This window comes from Herpailurus yagouaroundi, unplaced genomic scaffold (assembly GCF_014898765.1).
Source record: "Herpailurus yagouaroundi ecotype Mexico unplaced genomic scaffold, PumYag 141, whole genome shotgun sequence".
NCBI lineage: Eukaryota > Metazoa > Chordata > Mammalia > Carnivora > Felidae > Herpailurus > Herpailurus yagouaroundi.
In genome coordinates this window covers 53,550,863-53,575,888 of record NW_024412396.1, presented here as the reverse complement: position 1 = coordinate 53,575,888, position 25,026 = coordinate 53,550,863, and the positions used below count along the sequence as shown (strand labels likewise).

At 38.8% G+C, this 25,026-nt stretch overlaps 1 protein-coding gene across 40 annotated transcripts in view; it reads right to left on the bottom strand.

The window, feature by feature from the left end:
• Positions 1-25,026, bottom strand: part of NRXN3 (neurexin 3) — a 1,583,151-nt gene that overhangs the window by 49,442 nt on the left and 1,508,683 nt on the right. For 23 of the 40 annotated variants that reach the window (XR_005791087.1, XR_005791089.1, XM_040477865.1 and 20 more), the window contains one exon: positions 5,169-5,256. Coding sequence is in view for 37 of the 40 variants with exons in the window: in XM_040477865.1 (XP_040333799.1) it covers positions 5,169-5,256 (88 nt within the window). In the remaining 3 variants the exon portion in view is untranslated. The remainder of the gene's footprint in view (positions 1-5,168; positions 5,257-25,026) is intronic. The other 17 variants (XR_005791088.1, XM_040477866.1, XM_040477881.1 and 14 more) reach the window with 1 other exon arrangement.

Genomic DNA, 25,026 nt, shown 5'->3' with positions numbered 1-25,026 from the left:
TTTAGCACAGGTCTATTGATGGATGGATCTGCTTCATCTTTACTTCCTTTTACTGTCTGCCCTCTGGTGGACGTACTGTCCCTTGAGATTTGATCAAAGGACATTTAACAAAAGTGGAGGCAAAACCCCTGGCTAATTGACAACTAGAAAAATGTATCCCTGTGTAATGGCCGGGTAAATCAATACTGTTGCTAATTGTTGCCATGCCCACTTCTCAGGTGTAAAAGGCATTTCTTTGTATTTTTCTCTCTGCTCTGTGACCCCTACCCCAGGACTTTAGAATACTGAGATCATAAATATATAAAATTCAGAAAGTTGGTAATTTTTAATTATATAAACACTCACCTAAGACTACAGTGTTTTCTATTTCTAAAGATGGAGAGAGTGGGGATAGGAGCAGGAAGGGAGAGAAGTTATTTTTTCCACTTAGGAAGTGACTTTCATCAATTTCTCTACATTTCAGAATTGACTCCCACATTTTAAATCACAGATGTGAACTGACTACAGATCTTAAGTGTAATTTGACTTCCATAATTTCATTTATCAAAAATCCCATTTTCTAGTGGTCATATAAATCCTCTCCAGCTTCTCTACTTTGTTGTTGTTGTTGGATCCAAAGAGGTGAGAACAATGAAATAGGAATTTACAGCATGATTTAGTATCAACAGAAGTGTGCTTGGGAAAAAAAGGGTTTGTACGCAAAGACAAAGTCTGAGATATTAAATAGATACTGACTTCCTCTGTGGGGAATGCAATTCATGTGCACAAATTAGGAAAGTTAAAACCCTGACCCCCAATTTTAAGTCCTGAAATAGCTATTCAAATATTCTTCTGCATATTTTCATTTGATGCAAATAACTTCATTATGATTTTGTAAACTTTTGTACCAGGATTCTCCCACAGAGGGTCATGACACTGAGGCTTTTCTTTCTGGGAAGCAACTTTACTCATGCCAGCGGGTCTCAGTTGGGTTCATATGGAAGAACTGAGCCCCAATCACCATGTGGTGTAGTTTTTTATACATTTTCTATTTCTTTGTCTCCCATATATGGGAACACACAAACATGCAGTCTGATTAGGTGGTCTCAGGTTACAAGGTCGTGAGGGAGGTCACATGCTCACTCTTACAGCCTGGTTGCTTTGAGGTTTTGTGTGTGTGTGTGTGTTTCCTCCTCACATTCCTTAGGGAGGGGAACCTACCACAGTTTCAATGCTGGTTTCTCAAAGTAAATGTTCAGAAAATGTAATTTTACCTGTGACTCATTATAAAAAGTAGAGGATTTTTTTTTTTTAAGAAATGTGGATTTTGTTAGGGTGATATTCATTTGCATGGAATCATATATTTTAAATAATTCAACAGGTTTTATTTGGCTCTTTAAAGGCAGATGAAGTTAGAGGTAAGAAACATCTCCAACTTTAATGTAAGATTATGAGGTATATTTTTTTCTTTTCCTTTTTTTTTTTTTAAATTTTTTTTTCAACGTTTATTTATTTGTGGGACAGAGAGAGACAGAGCATGAACGGGGGAGGGGCAGAGAGAGAGGGAGACACAGAATGGGAAACAGGCTCCAGGCTCTGAGCCATCAGCCCAGAGCCTGACGCGGGGCTCGAACTCACGGACTGCGAGATCGTGACCTGGCTGAAGTTGGACGCCCAATCGACTGCGCCACCCAGGCGCCCCGATTATGAGGTATTTTGAGGGTCATATAAATTCAGTCAAATACTAACTGAGCTTTCACTCTCTGTGTGGCTCTAAAGGTGCAGGGGTTTTTTGTTTGTTCGTTTTTACTCATTCCATCCAGAGAAAATTTGAGACCCATTAGATCTAAAGGTTTCTAGACTATCATCAGCCAAAGTCCAAAAAAATTTAAGTGGTCCCTCAAGATGATATAACTAAGCTACACAAATGAGCGTGATCTCTAAGTGCCAAAGTGAGTTGTGGACACAAAAGGCAGTTGCTTACATCTGACTCAAAACCAGAAGCTTTAAAATCCATTTTGATTTGAAGATTGAAAATAAAAATAATTTCATTTAAAATTTGATGCCCAAATGAAAACAAAAGTTGTTGAATAGAGCAAATTCTAAATTATGCAAATTTATGAAAAATAAGAGCTTCTAGTGAACCTAAATAATCAGGAAAGAATCAGTAGAAGTTAAATGCCTTATAACTGAGACAGCTAGAAAATCCTCAACTTGCCAACAAAATGAGAGAAGACAAGGTAATTGTTAAATAAGATAAAACGAGGCCTGGGTAATTAACCAAACTGAGTGTATTTCCATCAAACATCAGGCCTGGAAGGAATAAAATTTGAGAAACCGAGGCAGTGAATTAGAATGTTCAAACCCAAAATTTTAATCTCAATATTCACACAGAATCTCAGAGTAATCATATATGCCGAAGAGATCCAAATATTGCCATTATTATCTGTTGTTGCATGGGCAATGAAAGATTTCTCTTTAGGCAGGGCAAACCTAGCCCTAGAAACAACTGGCTTACGTTTTTCTGATTTTTAACCCACACTGTTTTGGGAAGATGTGAAGGCTATGGAGATATTTCTCATGGGATGCAGAAGAGGGCTTTGTATCTCTATGTGTGTAACCTTCCTCAGTGTTAATCAGGCCTCCAGGGTAAAACCTCTACATCAGGAGGAATATCTACCTCCTTTCTGTATTAAATATGCTTCTGACCTATTTCCCTGTATATCTGAATCACTTATCAGGAATACTTTATGGAGTAAATAAGTTTAGAAAGAAGAAATGCTCCTTCTTCAAATGTGATGAGTTGAATAATCCCAGGCAGAAGGGATCAATATTAGTCTCTTAGAGCTACATGTTAGCTCCTTCAGGGTAAACACTCTGTCACCTACTTTATTTATATGTCCCCTCCTACATCCCCTCAGAGAACACAACAGATTGTTTTAAAAACAGCTTTTATCTCCCACCTGCCCCATGTAATTATATTACTCAAGAAATGCTGGCATTGAATTTCTGTCCTCTGCTTTTGAATCAGATGAAACACCTGTGCAGCCACTAAAAAAGCAAATGGACTTAGTTTGGGGCCATTCAAGTGTGGGCCTGTTCAAGTTCAATACCAAATGGCAATATACACCCACAACCTGGGAAGCTGTACTCATGAATCAGATCTGGAATCCCCCTCTGTTTTGTTATGGAGGTTGCTATGGAAATGACTTAGCATAAGAGGCAGGAAGTAGTAGGGAAAGACAGGGGTAATATTTTGGAATGGTGAAGTCTTAATTTTTACGAGAAGACTTGAAATCTAAAGGTTTGATCAACATTGTTGCATATATACAGATATCTCTGCTATGAAAGCAAGAAAACCAGAGAAAGGATAAATAGAAAAATCCAAATTAAAGTCTAGATATCTGAAACTATTGGCCATGAAATCAGTTAACTTAACATATGTATTGAGGAACATGTCATATTTATATCTGAATTCCTAAGATGGGGCACATGCCTAACACACAGTTAACTCAAAAAATACTTGCTGAACTGAATTATTTTGGAGAGGTAATTTAGGTAGCAAAGCTCCTAATTCTACTTTCCAACAGCTCATTTATGAAAATTATTAGAACAGGAGGGCCTCAATTCTAGAGATACACTGTACCCTGCCCTAGCACTCAGAAATATTGAATGAATGAATGCATGAATTAATGAGTGAATAAAAACTTGGTGTCCAAGTTCTGGTATAGATTGGATGTATCTAACCTCCAGTATTAGTAAAGCCTCATGTAGTACATTATTGTCTAATAATCTGGAAAAAAAAATCTGACCACCAGGCCACAGTTAACTTTCCTTCTACACAACTGAGCTCCCAAAGAAACAGGTCACACTCCAAAATGGAAAGGTCCTACCTATTATTATATCCCTATGTAATGCTAAAAATAGGAACCCACAGAACTTCCTGGATTCAAAGCCACTTGCAAGACACCAGTCAGTCCTTCAACAAAATTTGAGAAAATGTAAATCATCTTGGGGTAAGAATTGGAAGGTTTTTTCTTTGGTTACATTATTTTTTTCACAAACCTTGAATTTCTCCAGAATTAGCAAAAGAAAATGTTTAATGGCTCACCTCTTTTTTTAAAGAAAAGAAAAAAAATCAAGCAAACCAAAGAATCAACTAGAATATTCTATTTATTTCTCTTAGCCTTTGCAGAAATAAGATCTTGACCCAACTCCAGCTTTTAATTCTATTAAACATACACAGAAATTCGATGATATCTGTTCTCTATTATATATATATAAATGTTTAACTTATAGCAAGTCTCAAAACAGACGACTTGGAAAAATTGATAGGAAATAATCAGGGACTGCAGTTGCCTGCTGGACATTATATCATATATAGCTCACTATAAAGAAAGACCATAAAAAGATCAAAATGTATCTGGGTGCAAATGGGGAACACACTGAAGCATCAAGTTGCCAACTCTCAACTTCAGCACAATAGATACATTTTGAAGCATCTCAGCTATTGACATGGCATGGTTCAGTACTAATTTTGTTTTCACTAAGCTATAATACTGCACAATTTCTCTAAACGCACAATGAACAAAATTAGTATAAATATAATACCATGTTAACTGCTGTTGAAATCCCATGGAAAATGTGTGTATGTATGTATGTGTGTATGCATGTATGTATTTATTATTTATTTATTTATTTGTTTGTTTGTTTGTTTGATTTTGGCTTCCGGTTTTGTTTGCCATGCAGACTCAGAACAATTCATGAGGCTTAAATTACCTCTATAGTTCCACTTTGGGTTCATGGTGTTTTGATGTTATTTCTGTATAGACATCTTCATGATCCCACACCCTGTCAATTTCATAACTGCCAGTGGCTGCTGTACTTTTCTTGTTCCCATAGTTAAGCTGGGTGTCTGATTGCTCAAAGTTAGGCGGCACACCATGGCTTTTTCTTTAGTTTTCAGGAAATAACTTTAAATTTCCCTGGGATCTTATCTGCTCCTTCCATGGGATTTGATGCTTTTGATTATATATTAATATTTATATATGTATGCTTATACATATATAGATATAGGAAATACACACATTAACACACTATAATATATATATAAAACACATGTATATTCACATATATGTATGTATTGTTTTTTGCAAATGTAAAAAGAAAGCAAGCAAAACAAGACTGACCTAACCTACCTGTACTCGGTTCACACTCAACGAAGTCCTCATCATCGCTTGAACATTCAGCAGATGAAACAAGGTCATCTGATGTTGGCTGTGCGTGTCAAAGGAAAAATAATGGGGTGGGGGAAGAGAGAGGAGAGAGAGAGATAAGGAAACCCATGAACAAAAGCATCAAAGACTTATCACTATGTCTTGCCTTCCATCATTATTACTCTTTCTCTTCTCTAAAGAGGGCATGCTGTAGGATAAAGAATTTTAAACTCTTGTGTGGCTGTGAATGGTTATGGGGTCAGACAACCTGTATGGGTTTTATGAGAAGGTGAAAGACTCAGAGTGGTTCCAGGAGGCTCAAGATCATCCCATCCCCATAAGTCACATTGTACAGCCTAACTCTATTTCTGACTGTAATTTCAATTTTGAGAATCCAAAGGGCAGCAGAAGGGCTATGCAAATTTTGGACAATACACGAGTGCAAGCCAGCACGGAAAGGCACTGCAAGCTTTGAGAGGGTTTCAATGCATATGGTGTGTGGTCTCAAGTGTATGATTTGGTGGTTGTGAATCTATAGGCTGGCATAATTAATGAATGCTGAGGAATGCAGTCTGTTCAGGAACAGTATAATGGCTTTTCTCGCTAGCAGCGATCTCTTCGTGTAATTGCTGCAATTAGCTGAATTAGTAATGTAGGCCAGCAGAGAAATACCACATGACAGCCTCTGGACACAGGTAGGACTGTTTCTGAGGACAGCAGAAAAAAATGTAGTTGCAACAATAGTAACTCAATTTGAAACATTTTCTTTTTTCTATTGGATCCTGCAGAAACTCCCCAGTGCCAGGGAATCTGCTGCAAGAAATACAGAAAACTGTATGTACGGGTAGTAAGAAGGGCCTTTGCGATACAGGAGATGAGAAGACTATTTTCTGTACCTGATACATATTGCAGGCACAATAAATACTACTGAATAATTAATCTACAGGTCTTATGTCCTACTATGTGCATGAGAGTACTCAATATACATTGAGTATATTCAATGTATATTTATTCAATTTATTCAATAAATTCTCATTTCTTTCCCACCTTGATATTAATAATGTTAACTGACTTGCTGATTTTATTATTCTCAGTGCACTGAATTCTGAATCCATATTCAAGAGGAAAAGGAATTACAAGCCAGATGCTGAGCTAGACATGTATATATATTTGTTATAGTTATTATTAATTGATTAGACATAATCCTCACAACAATCCTTTGGGATGGATATAATTATTATACTTTTAAGGAGAACTGAAGTTCAGAAAGGACACACGGCTAGTAAGAAATAGGATTTGAACAGATACAGCTTAGTCAAAGTCTGTACTTGTGGCTCACATAGACTTCTTTTACACCCCTTCTTACATGATGTTAATTATGGACTGAACTCTGTGTTCCAAAATTAAAACACTGCAGTTTTAAGCCCCCCAGTACCTCAGAATATGACAAATATTTGGAGATAGGGTCTGTGTTAAAATGAGATCATTAGGGTAAGCCAAATCAAATATGACCGGGGTCCTTAATAAAAAGATGAAATTAGGACACAGACATGCACAGAGGGACAACTGTGTGAAGCCACAGGGAGAAGACAGCCATCTATAAGCCAGGAAAAGAGTTCTCAGAAAAAAACAACAACCCTGCTGACACCTTGACCTTGAACTTCCAGCTCCCACAACTGTGAGAAAATAAATTTCTGTTGTTTAAGCCGCTCAGTCTGTGCTACTTTGTTATGGCAGTCCTAGCAAAGAAATGAACACGACAACCCATATGCTTAGTATTTCCAGAGAACATCCTTTTTGAAGTACACACGCTAAGCATAGAATTACTGGGCACAACAAAGATTAGTAGAAAAACCACACTAGGTAATTGATTTCGCTTAATTGACAGTGGTAGAGAGGTGCCTTAAACCATGTCATTGATCTTGATTCTACATTGGACAGGGAGATACTTCAACCCCTGCTCCTCCTCCAAGTAAATAGAACAAAGGATTTTCAAACATACTTTTTTTTTTTTTTTCAATTAGACAGTACTGAAGTGTGCATCTCACTTCCAGCAAATCAAAACTGGCAGTTGTGTCCTAGAGCCACCATGTTTTTGCAGTAGAGACAGAGATGGTGAGCACACCTCCTTGGGAGTTTCCTGGTGTGTGTGGGCCTGTACAGGGCCCACTTTCAGTTACTGAGGGAAGTGGTAAGGGAACACACGTTAACTTTGCAAATGCAGAGGCAATCATAAGAGGCAAATGGCATTTTTGGAAGGGTCGCAATCATTCTTTGATAGTTCTAAAGCATGAGTTGTGCATGGAGGGAAGACCTCCCTCAAGGAAGCAAAAATTGTTTTGGGTGTGTAGGGGGGATGGATCTTAGGTATTAAAATGGTTTCTGACCTGCCAAAAAGCCCACAGTGCTTAAACAAATAGACAGTATATCTGTGGTATTAAAATTTTATGGGACGAGGGCAATTAGGGAAAAAAAAGATTGTTTAAAAAATTCTTCAGAGGATGGTAATAAAAAAGAGGCCTAGAATACACTTCAAAAGTGCAATCAATTATACTTGTTGGTGACTTCATTATAAGGACCTTGCAGAATGGCCTGTATGTGGCATAACTAGCATAGGTTCCTAGTACTGAGTGAACGCTAGTGGGTTAAATGAAAATCTAGTGAACTCATCCCAAGAACTGAAAGCCAGGCAATAAAATTTAAGGTCATTCAGAATGTGAGAAAGCAATGCATAACTCCAACAGAAACCAAAAAAGGCATTAGTGAAACATTAATGGAAACTTTTAACAATTATAAGAAAGTTGTAGCCATTTTGATTAGCCAAAGATATGACATAGAGTTTCTTTTCAGGAAGAGTACCAGACTCTGAGGTTGAAAGATATTTACTATTTTCCTCTCAGCTTTCCCCTGCCTCCTCTAGTACTGCACAAGTTCTCCCCGCTACCGTGTTTTGGGTGACACTGTCCCCAGCACTCTCCTTCCCTATCTTCACCTCCACTTGTGTCCCCCAGATGGGGCTCAACCACCAATGTAGACCCCACACATACACTCTTCCACATTTTAACTCCCTTTATCCCCAGTAAACTGACCCTGTGTCTTACTTCCCAGAGATTTTATTTCTGCTGATCTTCTATGTGAATATGGATGAATACAATGTTCCTCCAGAAACAGAAGTACATTTTACCAGTAGTTCCTATTAATAGTGGCTAGACTTCAAGGAGGGTCCATGACAGGCAGTCTAACAGACCACAGAGTGAGCAGGACTGACTCTTCACTGAGCATAGCTGTGACTCTCAGCTCCTACACTTATAGTCAGTGACCAGGGGTTGAGTTACTTCCCTTCTCCAAGCCTCAATGTTTCCATCTATAAATTGGGATAAACATAGTGTCTCGTCATCAATTTAAGTGAAAAGTTAAAAGTGAAGCTCTGTTCCTGGCATATGGTATACACTCAGTAAGTAGAAGCAGGGTGTCTGGGTGGCTCAGGTGGTTAAGTGTCTGACTCTTGATTTTGGCTCAGGTTATGATCTCATTGTTAGTGAGAATGAGCCCCACGTCAGACTCTGCACTGACAGCACAGAGCCTGCTTGGGATTCTCTCTCTCCCTCTCTCTCTGCCCCTCCTCTGCACGTGTGTGCACACCCTCTCTCAAAATAAATAAATTTTAAATAAAATAAGTAAATATTAGCTAAGACTAAGTCAATCAATCAATCAATCAATAACAGCAATGCCAAGCCTAGTTGCCATTCCTAGTTTAAATAAAGTTTCCATCCACCTATGCATTCTATCTCCAAATATTCATCCCCTTTAGAACTATTCTTTCTTACTGATAATTCATTAACTCCACTTTCATTTATCACCTCTGGTTGCATCTGTCATGAAGAGTGATAAAGAAAAATACACTCATAGAGATGCCAAGAGAGCTTAAAAATCACTGGAAGATAATCTGTTTCCCATGGCTCTGGGTCCAGACAATTTGTGTGGGTTTTATGTGAAGTCAGCCCCTTCCTTTCGGTCTCTCAGACCCCATCATCACCAATTACAGCCACTGCCAATGAAATTCCCAAAGCCATTACAAACATCTCAATCCCCTCATTGCCCAATGCAGTAACCAATGTTTGCCTGGAGAACCTGGCATCCAATGCTACCACGCCTGCCACAGAACACTGTGGTTTCAGAAATCCTGGCTCTGCCAGGGGCAGTAAGCTTTGATTTGCAAAGGACTCAGGATTTAGAACACTATATTTAGGGATTAAAAAATTTTTTTACTACTCCTATCCCTGACATTAAAAAAAATCCCCAAATTACAAACCAGAGTTTTGGGATCATATGTACTTAGAATCACCTCCTAAAGTAATGACAATATGATCCAAAATTACTCTTGGAAAACCCAAGGCTTTCTTTTAGTAGCTCTTTAATTTTCTTGTCTCTTTCCCTACATAGAAGTAAATGCAGGGTCTAACTCTGAACTTTGGGGAAAAAGGCACACTTTTTGACTATTGGTTCCCATGGCTGGTGAATTATGTTTCACTATTGCAGACACATACAGAATCAGGATGTAATTATTATGAATAGAATGGAACTATGGAATTTTATCTTTAAATAAAATACAGTAGTAGTACTAGTTTGTGTGTGTTTCCTACAATGATAACCATTTTTCATAATTACTCATAATCCTTAGAGAAAAGGAGAAGTTAGTACTCTTGAGAAGATATTTGAACTTTCTAGAATCATGCTTACTAATAACATTTACCACTTATTAAATACTTGCTATACTCAGATGTCAGCTAAGCAGTTAACACATATTAAAACTTTTAGTACTCATAATAACCAAGGGTGTGGAAATCTGTAGTGACATCTGCTATTTTTAACTGCCCACCATCCATGCTCCTTCAGGGAAGAGTACTGCTTTAGAAGTTCTTCCATTTGTATAGTTATGCTGGGAATGCTTATCAAGGGCCTTCTATGTCATCCTCATATCTTTCCCTCACAACGATTGCCTAAAGCTCTCATAATTCCCAATGGCTGAACTTAAGATATTTACACATTAGGTTCCCATATGTCAAATATCCACATTATTTGTAAGTCCCCCAAGAAAGAATACAAGATCAGTGACCGCCTCCAAACCAAATAGTTTGATAGTGGATGGACTCCCAAATCCACCATCTATGCTATATGACTATATCATCGAAGTGCTTTATTCATCTTTCATCCATTCACTTATTACTGTAATAAATATTTACTGAACACCTATGTGTTAAGCACTGTAACTGTTATGAGGGATAAAGTGATAGATAAACCATAGTTCCTCTGCTCTGGGGATTCACAGTCTCTGAAGAGAGGACCGAGTAGACAGGCAAACTTGACAGGGTAAACTGAATGCCTTGACAAGAGTAAGCATAAGGTGCTAAGAGAGCAAATGGCAGGGGGAGGTGGTAATGAGCCCTGAGGGACAGGAAACCCTGAAGCAAGGACAATGGAGAGCTGCTGGTGGAGGAGAAGGGCATTCTAGATGAAATCAACAGTCTTTGCAAAGGCTCAGAGGCATGAAGAAGCACAGTCTACTTGTCTACCCAGGAGTAGTGCAGGGGTGAAAGGATATACCAGCATGACAGAACAACAGCTACCTGAGTTATCCTGTTGTTTCTGAAAACTCAGATAATGAGCACGAGTTTCATATCCTGTCCGGTCAGACATCTCTCCTTCCCCTCCCCACATCTCATCAGCATCACCTGTCACCTTTCCTTTGGAAGCTCATATACATGGTTCCAGAACATTATGCATGGGTCTCGCTGTGCCATCCCTCCACAGTGCGGATTAAAGACCTTACTTTGCCTTCTCAAGAGCAGGAAAATGTTCTTCTGTCCCTGTGCATTAGCCAAGTTCCATATTAAAAATAATAATTCATATTACTCCATTTAAAAATACATATTGCATATTTTTAATCCATATGTTGAAATTACTTGGTTCTGTATTAGGATTCATAAAACTAAAGATAGGTATTATAATAACTTTCAATAAAATATCTGTCTGGAAGGAGTCCTCTTTATTCTTTTCTTGAAAGATTTTTTTATTGCATTTGTATTCTTTTTTTTTTCTACCAATGTTTATTGAAATTACCTTAGAATAAACTGGGACAGAAGAAAGCTCAAAACTCTACCCACCAGGTAAATTTATAGGTATATTTACCTTCCAATTCCCTCAGCTTCACAGAACTGGCTTCTCATTTTCCTCCAGTGAGTTATTGTTTCTGTAATCACCTGCTTCTAATTATTTAGTCTGAAGGGGTCTACCCATCTCAGCACAGGGGTGGCTCTACTTCATTCTTCATTGCTATCTGTTATTTGGCATGGAGAAAAATGTCTGCTACCATGGTCAGAACAGCTCGAGGTAGATTCGCCAAGTACCCTCCTTCCTGCCCAGATGCCTATTTGTGACTTCAAATTCCAACCTTTAGCCCTTTATCTTATACTGAGAAGAGGCTAATCATTTGGGGGGATAATCATTTTTCTCCGCCCAGCTCCTTGGAAGCACAGTTATTTGACTGAGATTAAGCGCAAGATAAAATAAGTCTTGCCACAGAACAGCTTTATGAAATTATAAATAACACACTCAAGAATGATGATCGCCTTTCTTCCAGTGAAAAAGGAAAAGAGAAAGGCCCATAAATATTCTGAAGTCCCACAGAAAACAGCCATACATCTCTGCAGCTGCTTCATGCTGAAAAGAATTCAATTCCTTAAAATACTTGGTGTTTTAGTTTTTCCCCTCTATACTTCTATTCTGTGATAAAGTTGAGGTTTAAAGTATCTCATATGAGAGAGGGAATCATACAGCTTCATTATGAACATTTATTCTCTATCTAAATCATGTCTGAGATACTTTTAATTAAATAAGAACCCAAAGACTCTAGGTAAATCTATAAACTTTAATGAGATTTGGAAACCTTGACCATCACAATTAAAATTTATCTACTAGGGCTTTATCAAATTGTTGCCATTGCATAGCCCCTTTTTGGATTGATGCTTATAGATCCTCCACTCTGAAGGGGTTTACTCTGAAGTACATACACACACACACTACTGGATGGTTTTTAGCCTCAACCAAAGATAGAAAAAGGCCTGGAGCTTGGGCAAGCTTGTTAGAAGCAATAATCTCACCCTTCCTCCTCTCTCCCACCACCCTATCAATTCTTCCAACTCAAGCCCAATACAGAAACAAGACCTAGGAGTGGGACTATCAATACCCTCCTTTTATTCTGAACATCCTCTTCATAGTCATTTTCAAGACATTTTCAAGACAAACAACTGACACTAATATGAGAAAATGAAACAATGAGTTGAACTCAACAAATGAGTTGAACTTGTCATGCTCGAGTGTGAAAGCTCAGGGAATCCCGTGAGGCGGGCTCTGAACAATGGAGACAAAGAGACCAAGTTCCATCTAGTTAAGATGCTTTTTGAGTTCCCCTCAGGCCTTACATCTATGTGCCCACATAACTTTATTGGAACACCCTGTGAATTTTAAAACTGTCTTCTGAAGTTCAAGCTATTGTGGTTTTTCAAAATACTCCTTTCCTCTTTTCTCCCTGCCCACTCCTGGAGATAATCACTTGCCAAGTTAGATATGAATGTGTACATATTTTACTTGACTCATATTTCCATGAAATGAGGCGGCTTTCAAGAGAATTGCCCTGGGCTACAGATATGGCATTCGGTATCACCAAATTTAGTTAACTGGACTGGAGCTAAGAAAATAAATATGAAAATAAAAACAGAAAATTGTTCTTGATATAGGATATTAAGTATGCATACATTTACTTATTCAATCAGTCTTCACCCAACAAATGTTTATTAGCTGCCTACGATGTGCCAATCGCTGTGCTAAGGGGGCTGGACAGACCAAGTCCTTGTCCTCATGTAGCTTACAGATTACTTGGATTTGAGCCAGGCCAAACTAGAAAAACTGATAGGCTGCTACACCATCAGCTGCAAAAATGTAAAGTTAATGTGAGTCCATAAGTGGTACCCACTGTAACAAAAACTGATTATTCACAGTCATTCACAAGAGCAGATCATATAGGACTCCAACCAAATAGTGCCACCAGATTCCCTTTAAACTCTGCTCATCCTCAACAGCCTCCATATTCTTATTCTTCTTTTCCACATTGCATATACTGGAGGAGAATAAAAAACAACATGATGCATAGTAACTTTTACTAATGAATTAACCTTTAAGGAAATCCCTTTGCAGACTGAAGATTTAATTAACAGCGGAAGAACCAAGCTAAGCTTAGCCAAATTTTGTGCCAAGGATTGGGGGTCTTTCTTTCTATCCTGGAGGCCTTCTAGGATTACATAAATAAATGTGGTGTGGCATCTTTTTTTTTTCTTTTCTTTCCAGTTTTAAGATTTCTTCCATCTGCTCAAAAAAGGAAGGGTGGATCAAGAGAAAAGGGAGGGAGGAGGAAGAAGAGAGTGGGTATAAGGGGGATTAATCTATCTGTTGTTCAAGGCATCCTGACAGAGGGAAGAGGAGTATTGAACCACAGAAGATTAACCAAACTTCAATGTACCTTCCCCAAAGCAGGAGAAATGTAATGCTACGTGGTGTTCCACTGATAAGCAAATCCCTCTAAATCCTTTCAATTTATTTCTTGGCCTGGAGAAATTACATATTATTTAGGAGGCAAGGAAGAAGAAAATACAAACCACCCACTCAACCACACACCATCTCTAGGAATCTAGACCAGGAGCCTATTGATTACATACACCTAAGGTCTGGGTTGGGTAGCTTTTTCCGATTGGTGCAGTCCTCTCTAAGACAGCTAATCAGGAAGGCTTGGCTGTGTTCCTACTGTTAAGTCTTTTGGTTTTTCCCACAAACTTTGTTGAGTATTTAGGGTCTACCCATTACAAGGGAATGCCAAAATTATAACCAAAGCTCCAAAGACCCAATCTAGTTTTGTTGTTTATATTTTTGTCTCCCTGCCACTGCCTTCTTCTTCTTCTTTTTTTTTTTTTTTTGTGGTATTTCCATGCTAAGTGAGGTTTTTAGGCCAATACTATCACCAAAATCAAGCCTCTGTTTTTAACAGGCTAGTGACCAGATCAAATATTAATATAATCCATAAAAAGTGATGTAGGTCTCCGTTAATGGATGGTAAAATTCAAAAGTCATGGAGAAGACCAATGCGTGTTTTTAAACTGAAATTTTACCATTATTCATTTCTCCATGTCCTCTCTTGCTCTGTAGTTCAGGGAGAAGAAATGGGTTTTTGGAATAAAATAGGAAAAATAGAATCATTTACTTTGTGGGATGGTTTTTCTCTTGGCCCTCTATTTTGTGGCCTAACCTTACCACTCAACACAGGAGAAACAGCCCTTCTTGGCAGCTTGAGATCACAGCTTTAAAAGGCTTAATAAAAGACCAAAATGTTGGTGGAGAGCAATGAGTTACAGGATAAAGCCGGTCCTGGATATTGGTCAGCAATTCTGAAAAAAGATGTAAGGTAGCCATTTGGTACAGAGCAAATAGCCATGGTTCTCAATCTTTGGTCACTAATGAATTAAGGTATGCTAGATGAGCATGAGAGAAAGGAGTAGAAAAAACAGCAAGATGTTAGGAGTCAAACATAACCTAATATATATCTATATATCTATATATCTATATCTATATCTATATCTATATATATTTTGTCTAAGGAAAGCCACTTTTACTGAAAAGAGCATGCAATGCATGTGAACATCTGTTGTGTCTGTCAATGTAGAAAACAGTTGAGAATGGCTATCTTGAAGAACTAAAAGTATGACAGATTCATGCCAATACATAAGAAACTATGAAAAAAAAGCAAGCTCAAGACAATATAAACACAAGAAGGAAGAGCACATTAGCACAACCGGGAGCTTGGCATGTGGCACAGCAAATTTACCAAGAGCAATCGAATGCAATGAATTGAATGTAAAATACAACTGATAAAAAGACAAGATGTTTTTTCCTTATTACACTGAAGAGAATATCTCCCACTCAGCCAAGGGACATAATATTAGAAAAGTCAGATACAAATGTCAGAGCAACAGCAGCAGTTAAAGCCAGTTTTGTGCATTTGACATATGATTTAATAAAATACTGATGGAGTTACAGGTAATCTGCAGTAAATCTGAGTCAGAACTATAAGGAAAAAGTGAAAGCCAACTGAATAACATGATATCCAACCCCAAGAGAGGGAAAAGTCAAAGGGTTTTGACTTGGGATTGAGAATTTATCCCCAGTTACTCATGTCTCAAAGACAATTCCAACCTCCCACAAAGAAGATTGGGGGATGGATTCAAATAAAGTTCTTCAATTTGTATGATAAATCCCAAGTTAGAGAAAGTCTTTTAGGTCCTGCTGAATGAGAAATTCAGGAATCCAGATGGACTCACACCACAGAAGTCACTTTCTCATTCCCAGGCTACAGCATACCATAGTGGATTATCTCATCTTAGATACAGATTCAAAAGCAAACACAACAGAACTTTTGTGTGGGAAAAGAAGACTATTCATTTCTCATTTCTTATGGGTAGCAAGGCTATTCATTTTCCCAAATTTATAGGCAACAGAATTCATTCACTGTAAAAATGGGTGATATCTCGCAGGTGTAATCCCAGGCTGGAGATCTATGTAGTCACACGGGATTCTGTGCTCACAAGGGCCTTGGGCTTGGTTTAATGCTCTGCTCTCACCATCTTGAAGTCCTTAACCATTTAATTTTGAACTTGCCTTTTATAAGTGAAGTTCAATGAGACAATGGAGCATGTGCATAAGGAAAGGAGATACATGCAATGTGTGTGTCCAGCCCTGTTCCTTGCCACCCCGTCTACATATAAAGTTTTTGGTGCCCTGTGAGCATAGGATTCTGTGGACCCATAATGTAAAGAAATAAGATGAATCAAACAGATTTATCTGAATGAATCCCCCAGTCTTTCTTCATGGGACGTTGGTATTATCTTCGAAACAAGAGTGACTATGGATAAAGTCTTGTCCAAAGGTGACCACTTTTGCATTTCTGTCTTTTAGGGTTTCATACCATGTCCTCTGATATGAGTGTTGAGTGTGTTATATCTGCTGAGTAAGTGGGTCTCCAACAGGCTATTGCTTTTCCTTTGAATCAGAAGTTGCTTAGAAAGCAGAGAGAAGGCAATGGTGTTCTAAGAACATAATAACTGAGGAAATCTATCACATCCTTTCTTACTTCTATTAGCTAACCACTTACACTAAAAATAACAAATAGAAAGGGAAAACACAACCCAGAGATTTTTTCCTTTCTTTATAGCTTATTCATCAGTAAGGTGAAGGTAGAATGTCAGTAGAAGAGACACGCATCAAAAAAGTGAAATAAAGGGGCACCTGGGTGGCTCAGTTGGTTTAGCATCTGACTTTGGCTCAGGTCATGACTTTATGATTCATGGTGTGCTGTAAGCGTAGAGCTTGCTTAGGATCCTCTGTCTCCCTCTCTCTCTGCCCTTCCCACACATGTGTGTGCTCTCTCTCTCTCTCTCTCTCTCAAAAATAAACAAACATTTAAAAGAATTTTTTTAAGTGAAATAAGGACAGATGGAGAGTCTCTACTCTTCTGGTAAGAATAATACACATATGCATATATGAGCCATGAAATATGAATCGTGTTATTTCGGGATCTTGGGAAAGTGGGATGTGCTTCCAAACTGACCCTCTAGGAAGAGAAAGTCAGTAAGTGCCACCACTGCTGAGACGGTGCATCTTTAAAAACTGCGTCAGAAGAATATTTTTAATTTACACTCTGACTCTTTGAAAGAAATCAATATGTCATTTGCTGGGACTTTTTTTATCCAAGCATCTTTATTTAGCTTTCCTGTATTTTTTTCCCCTAGTCTTCTAGAGAGCAAAGGAAAAGGTGTTTTGTTTGTATTTGTATTGATTCGATCACTTTGAGCAAAAAATAAACAACTAAATAGAGCCGAGTAGCTTTAAACAATCTTTTGGGGATCAAGATCTCTAAACAACATAGTTTCTCATTCTAGGTGATTGGAAATAAACAGAAATCAATAAAACAGGATTACTGGGCAATAAACAAGAGAAGCCACATTCATAATTTAAGAAGCTTCTTTTCATGCATTCATTACTGAAAAATGCACTTGAGCCCTATTCTATTTTTACAACAGCATAGATTTCCTCCCAGCCTGTAGTCTTTTCTTTTAAATTTTGCTTTTCCTTAATTCTTTTTTTTTTAAATTTTTATTTTTTTAAGAGGTGCTGAAAAAAGTCTCTCTAAAATATATCCAGAAGCTCCCACATTCCTAAGGCTGCTCAGAGGAACTAACAAAGAAGGTGCTTAGCATAAAAGGCAAGGATTAGTTTCTCAAGCTCTTTCCCTCCCAGACGTTCCTGTGCCCAGCAAAGTTCCAGGGAAGGAAGAGGGCACGGCATAATATGGGCATAGGGCCTGACGGAACATGGTCCCTGCCTTCAAAGTGTTCACACTATAGCAGGAAACACAAGTGTTGGAGACACTGTCAATATCCACTCTACTCTTCCTCCTTTCTAGGGCTGGTGATATGACCAGCCTAACCAAGTCTCCTTTGCAACTAGCCATGTGACATCAGTCTGGACAATGTGGTGAGTAAAGAAATCTGCTAGAGGTTCTGGAAATACTTATCCTATTCCCAATAAAAGAGGAAGAAATGGTGGTCCCACTGTTTTTCCTTCTTCCTTGGGTTATGATGGGGTATGTGAAGCAGCAGCAGCCATCTTGTAACCAGAAGTTGGCAAGTGTGAGGGAAAGAGCAAAAGATCTGAGAAGCTAACTCTGATATTGCCAAATGTGCAATCTGAGCCCAAACAAGCAGTTTTCTACTGTCCAGATGCCAGGATTCTTGTTAAGTGAGAAAATGTATCCCTTCTTCCATCATTTCAGATCAAGTTTTCTCTTACTAGAAGGTGAACACAATCAGAACAGGAAAAGCAATGTGTAGCAAGCAACCAGAGACAGAGATGATGCAAGGTGTCATGTGAGTGATCTCTGCCTTTGGTGGACATTAGGCCCCAGGTAGCATTTTAATAGTATCTAGGAGTGGGACTTGAAAAGCTTCACAGTGATTACCATGCTCTTATATGTCAACTCTATGGCCCAATTGAGAGTTCAAAAGGAGTCTGAGAGGAGAGATCATTTTGGAGTTGGATAAGACGGGATAAACATTTTCACCTTAGTGAGAGAATATATTTTGAATTGAGTATCTTGTAAGTATGTGCAATTCACATATCCCAGGCTGAAGTGATCATCCCCTCCCACTGCTGCCACTCTTGTCTCTGTCTATGGCACCATTACCCACCAGGAACAAGCACAAACCCTCATGGCCATCCCTGAATCCTCCCTGCTCAGCATCACCCTCCAGGCACCAAATCGCTCAAAGGCCATCTCTAAAATGTCTTTCTGCCTTTCATTTATATGGCTCTGGCTACTTATATGGATGAATCTTGAGAATCTTTAATCAGACTCCCTGCCTCCACTCACCTGTCTATTTTCAATGAACACAATAAAGCATTGCCAGAATAAAAACATGGCTTTATATGTGACATTCTCTTCTTCCAAATGTATTCCACTGCCCATCAAATAAATTCTACACTTACTATTATTATTATTTTTTTTAATTCAAGATCTTCCACCACTGGGTTCCAATGTAACTTTGTAGCACTGTTTTTCACTACTACCTGCCCCCGTAAGCATCTCCTCACTACAACTACTGAATAAAAATTTGCCGGAGCACCTGGGTGGCTCAATCGGTTAAGCATCGGACTCTTGATTTCAGCTCAGTTCGTGATCTCACAGCTCTTGAGATCAAGTCCCATGTTGGGCATTGTGCTGACAGTATGGAGCCTGCTTGGGATTCTCTCCCCCTCTCTCTCTGCTCCTACCCCACCCATTCTCTCTCTCCGTCTCTCTCCCTCTCAAAATAAACAAATAAACTTTTAAAAAATGTTTTCCATGCTTTGAACAAGTCTGCTAAGTTTCTGACAATGTCCTGACTTATATTACTCCTTACCCAGCTCTATCTGAATTTTATTCCATTTCTACCTGGTAAGATTATATATTTCTTTAGAACACAACCTAAATACATTTTCATTAGGCTTTTTCCTGGTCCTATGGCTGAAAAATAAAATATTCTAGCAGGCCAACTTAATCTCACGTAATGTAGTTACTGTATTCTGGCTTATAATACACATCTGACTTACGTTTTCCTTCTACTTGATTGCTACTTAAGCAAAGATAGAGCCAACTATACCATCAAAGGAAAAGTGTCGTGTGTGGGGTCAGAAAACAGGAGCTCTGCCCCTGGAAGGAAGCCCAGGGTGATCACAAGCACTCTGAGCTACAGTTTGCTCTCCTGTAAATTTGAGACAATGACATCTACCTCATGCTTTGTTGTGTGGAGTGAAATGGATATCGACAACTAGACATGTTACCATTCTGTGATGTGTTGTTGATATTTAATACTATTTAAAATTGGTTTGAAATTATTCACAGGGCTATAGCGCTAGACCAGAGCTTGGGTGCAGGATATATATTTAAATGTATAGCAGGTGCTCAGGGAATGTCTGTGGATTTAAATAGAATTGGATAATCCAGGAGTCATGTTTAAATGGTGGAAATGATATGAATCCAAGAGAGAAGCACTTCCCATTCTTGTCAGATTATTAGGAATTCTTACCTTACAAGGTGTCCAGGACAGGAATACTTTTATAAGCTATTTGTCAAGAATGGGAGTTGCTCTGGAAGAGCATATATGCTTTCAAGATACAATATGTCTCATTGGTCCAGACAAGCGTATAGGCAATTTGCCCAGCAATTCCAGAACTGTGTACCAGCATGTCAGTTCCCTACCTTCAGGACTATAGGCTTAAGGTAAGTCAACCTCTAATAGATATTGGGACAATTTAAAATTTTTATTTTTTTTAATGTTTTCTTTTTTTTGAGAGAGAGACAGAGACAGAGCTTGAGCAGGGGAGGGGCAGAGAGAGAGAGGGAGACACAGAATCCGAAGCAGGCTCCAGGCTTCAAGCTGTCAAAACAGAGCCCGATGCAGGGCTCGAACCCACGGACCATGAGATCATGACCTGAGCCGAAGTCTGACGCCCAACTGACTGAGCCACCCAAGAGCCCCGGGACAATTTAAAATTTTAATAGACCAATCTTTGCAAATAGTCCAGCAAGTACCAAAAGCAAGATTTGGAGTTCTGCTTCTCATTATTCCAAATAGCCTTGGCTGAGCAGAGACTAGGGAGAAATGACCCATGGTTTTTTGGTCACATTAGTCCTGTCTCAATTAAACCTTTAAGTAGAATTCTTTATATAAAAGAAAGTAAGAGTAAACGTAATCGCTGTGAATAAATGCCCTGTAAAATGACTTCAGCAATTATGCTGTTTGTAAGTACCTCTGAGTCCATTAAGATAAACATCTATCTTTGAATATTCACATTAATGCACTAGACTGTTCTTTCTTAGATAAATCTTATTTGAACACTGTGCAGTTTATCATCCCTTGCTCTTCTCTTCAATGCACACATTAATGCATGCAGGGGGAGAGCATTTGAATGGTGTTAGTCACAGAGCACACATTAACACGCAAGGCAGTCTCTAAACATCTTTAAGTTCAGAATAAATATACTTTAGGTTTTAAATACCTTCATAGGCTGTATACCCAAGAACACATCAGACTGGACTCTTACTTTCTCACATAAGTAACATCTTAAAGGCAAAGGCAACACATGCTTATATTTAAGATTGTTTTCATATGCTTCCAATCGCTCAGCACACAGGGGTTAAATGGAATCTAATACCCTACTTACGTGTCTAGAAAAAATATATCTCCGTATTTATGTCAGAGGATATATCTATAGCTATATTTGTATTTTTAAGCTTGGGCCTCAATTTCATTAACTTTTACAATCAAATTGGGAAAACTCTCAAGGATCCCCGATACCTATTCAAACCACTAGTTTCTTCTCTCTGTTCAAGTGAAGGGCAGACATACCCCATAAACAGTGCATGGCTTTAACTGCCTTCCGTGGGTGTCATGCTGGCTATAACAACATCATCAGGGGCAGGATAAAATTTAAGTCAATATTCAACAACCAGTGCAGCAGGAGAATGGATTAATCAGAACGGACAGTGGCCACAGCACTAGAGCTGGGTTCTGGCAGCTTTGGCTGCCCCAGGCCTTAAGGTACGGACATAGGGAGATGCTGAGTGGGAGGGATGCAGGTGGAAGTAGAAGACGCTTGGGGTCTTGAGGCAGTGGCTGTTTATCAACTAGTATCAAAGTGTTCCCATAATTTTAACAGATTTAAACAGATTGGTTAGGAGAGGACACTAAGGATGCCAAGGTGAGACATTAAATTTGGGAATAAATTCTTCTGCACTGAGAAAAATTCTGCTATGCAGTCTCCAAGGATATTCCCAGCTGTGGCTAGGTGGATGCCTCACCATTTGCTTATTCAAGTCTTTTCTGCTTTGGGGTAAACAGAAAGGCATCTGAAATGGCCCCAGTCTTCAAGCTTATAATTAGGTAGGAAAGTGCCTGCAATGAATGTCTTTATTTTTTTTTTTCAACATTTATTTATTTTGGGGACAGAGAGAGACAGAGCATGAATGGGGGAGGGGCAGAGAGAGAGGGAGACACAGAATCGGAAACAGGCTCCAGGCTCTGAGCCATCAGCCCAGAGCCCGACGCGGGGCTCGAACTCACGGAGCGCGAGATCGTGACCTGGCTGAAGTCGGACGCTTAACCGACTGCGCCACCCAGGAGCCCCTGAATGTCTTTAAATAATCGTAGAAAAAAAAATTTTTAAAGGGCTCTGAGGGAAGAGCAATAACTTGTGACTGGAATGGCAGGGAATAATTCATGGAGATGATGGTCTTTGGGTTTGGCTTTGAACAAGATACAGGGTATTAATAGGCAGAGGTGGGGACAGATAGTCCAGGGATTGGCACAAGTTACTGCAGAGAAGCAGGAAAGTAAAAAGGAGGGAATGGGAGTAAGAGACTAATGTGGTTTGTCTGGAGCATTGAGTAAATATGGAGAAGTTGGGTTGTGGCATGAAAAAACATTTATAGAGAGAGAGAGACAGACATGAAGAAAGAGGAGATGTTGATGGCTCCAGGGAAACTTACCCTTGTTACCTGACACACAAACCAAATCAAATATGCACTAATCCTGTACCAGCACGACGATCTTTTTACACACCGGTACATGTTATTTGTTTAATCCCAGGAGGAATGCACATTCCAAGCATTTAAAAGCACTGTTAGGTCAAGCTAATTTTCACTGCTGGGGACACTCAACTGAATGAGGACATTCCTATAGACACTCCAGAGGTGAATGGAACGCCTGTCTGTACCTCTTCGTAAGTAAGGTCTCCACAAAGCCTTACAAATAATTTCTATCTGTGGGTAAGCATGTTACTCCTGTTTGGAAATTTATCCCGCTGGGTTTTTCTGTCTTCCAACTGAAGAAAATGTTTAGCCTGGGAGACAGTTAATAAAGCCCTGCAGAGTTACTTCCCACCCTGTTGGAGGCGATTAAATGCCATACATTTGGAATGGTCATGTTTATGCCTGTGTGTGTGCATGTGTGCATGTGCGCATGTGCATGTGCGTGAGAATAACAAAAACATAAAAGGGACAAAGTTTTAACGGCCCCATAGATTCCCAGCTGGAACACACTTTAGGAAAAGAAAGTTACATAAAAGAAACTTGGGTAGCTTTAAACACCATCTGGGCCATGCTGCGCTCATCTGAGCTTTACCTATTTAAAAAAAAAAAAAAAGCAGCACAACAAAAAGTACCTACAAATACAACTAGAGAAGAGATTTTCTGATTCTTTGGAGATCAGATGCTCTTGCCTTCAAACATGGGCAGCCTTCAGTCCTATTTGGTTCAAGGATACATTTTCCTTTCTAAAGTAGCTAAAAGAGCCTTCTAAAGTCTAGTCCTAATCTTTGGAAGAAAAATGAAAAGATGTGAAAAATAAACCCAGTACTATTAGGCCCAACTGAGAGAGATTTCCAAACAACTCAATTACTTTCTATAGTTTTCAGAGGTGAAAGGTAAACCCATGAACCTCCACAGGTAAGTCACAGGCATTTCCAAACCTTACGGCATCGTGCAACCAAAGAAAGAGAAGACAATAAAGCTAAGGGCATTGAACTAAACCCAGGACTAAAACAACAGAGTAATAAGCACAGAGAACACCATACCTTCCAGTTTCTTATTTTAATTAGTCAGCATCAAGGTTGGGATATTTAATATTCATAAACCAATTTATGGGTAGAAATGTTTTTGGCTTTTGCTTCCATTTTTCAACTAAACAAGAATCCACCCCCATCTTTTACATCAGACATTAACACATCTGAAGGAGAGAGGTTTGAGAGAGGGTTTAATTGTATCCTTTTATTAAAAGGGAGAGTAATATTTTCTCTCCGGAGACAATTTTGATGTGAAGTTTTAATTGCCAAGACTCACAGTACCCCGTCAAACCATTTTTCTTTTCTTTTTGCATTACAAGGGTAATGAGATCACTAAAGAGGCAAAATCACAAAGGTCATAGATTGAGTCCAGAAGACACGTAGGATTCATACTTCCTGTATACAGTGAGTCCTAAGGCCTAATCAGCAAATTCGGTAAAACACAACTAGTTTATGATAAAGGAACTTCTAAAGACATATATAATAGCATTATGATTTTACATAAAAAGAAGTATGTTAGGGAGTGCCTGGATGGTTTAGTTGGTTAAGTGTCTGACTCTTGATTTCGGCCCAGGTCATGATCTCATGATTCGTGAGTTTGAGCCCAGGTGTTTGAGCCCCGCGAGTTCAAGCCCTCAGAACAAATAAATAAACTTCGAAAACACATATATGTAATAACATTACTTTTAATCACATCTTTATTTATTTATTTTGAAAAAATTACACAAGGCCTGTTAAAGAAGCTATGTGGCATCTGGACAAAATGACTTGCTTTGAAAATTTTGGGAATTACATTCTCTGGATGGAGTTAAAGAATGCTTTGAAATTTCTCTTTTTTAGTGAATGTCAAAATAGTGAAGTTCTGGAGAATAAAGCAATGAGAATTTGCAAATACAGCCTTCCCCCCATAAACATTACAATTTGATCTTTAAGGGAGAGGAAAAGAGGGCTATGAATACTGACTCTAACATAAGCCTTTTTCTTTTTCTTTTTTCTACCATTCTTTTTTTTTTTTTTCCAATCCTCATCTGATTCATAAAAAAGTAATTTGGAGCATTTTAGTTTCTTTTCCCACTTAATAACAGTAATGACCTTCTGGGTCAAACATTTCCTCCTAGTTAATGATCAGTTAGCTGAAAGGCTGGGTAACAAAGACCTGCAACCTAGTCACTAACAGCCAATTAACATCCACTTTCTCAGTCAGTGCTGTTTAAATATAACAAGACATATGCCAAGCTATCCACAGAGGGCTGGATACCAAAATCATATCATTAAAAACACACTTCCATCAAGGCAAGGCTCTTGGGACATTGACGCTATCACTACTGACGATATTCAGTGGTTTTTCTGAAAGATAGGCAAATGGCAATGTGTCTCCTTGCTCCAATTCTCAGCAGAGGGACTTTGCCTGGAGAAGACAAATCCCCTCATCTCCACTGGTCTGTGAGAGAGTGAACATTGAACACCCCATGGAGACTTAATGGGGACACTTCAAGGAGGAGCTTCTGGGTCCAAATGCTGTCCTATGCATGTGGCCAAAGTCCTTATCTCTTTGGGTCATAGTAGACCT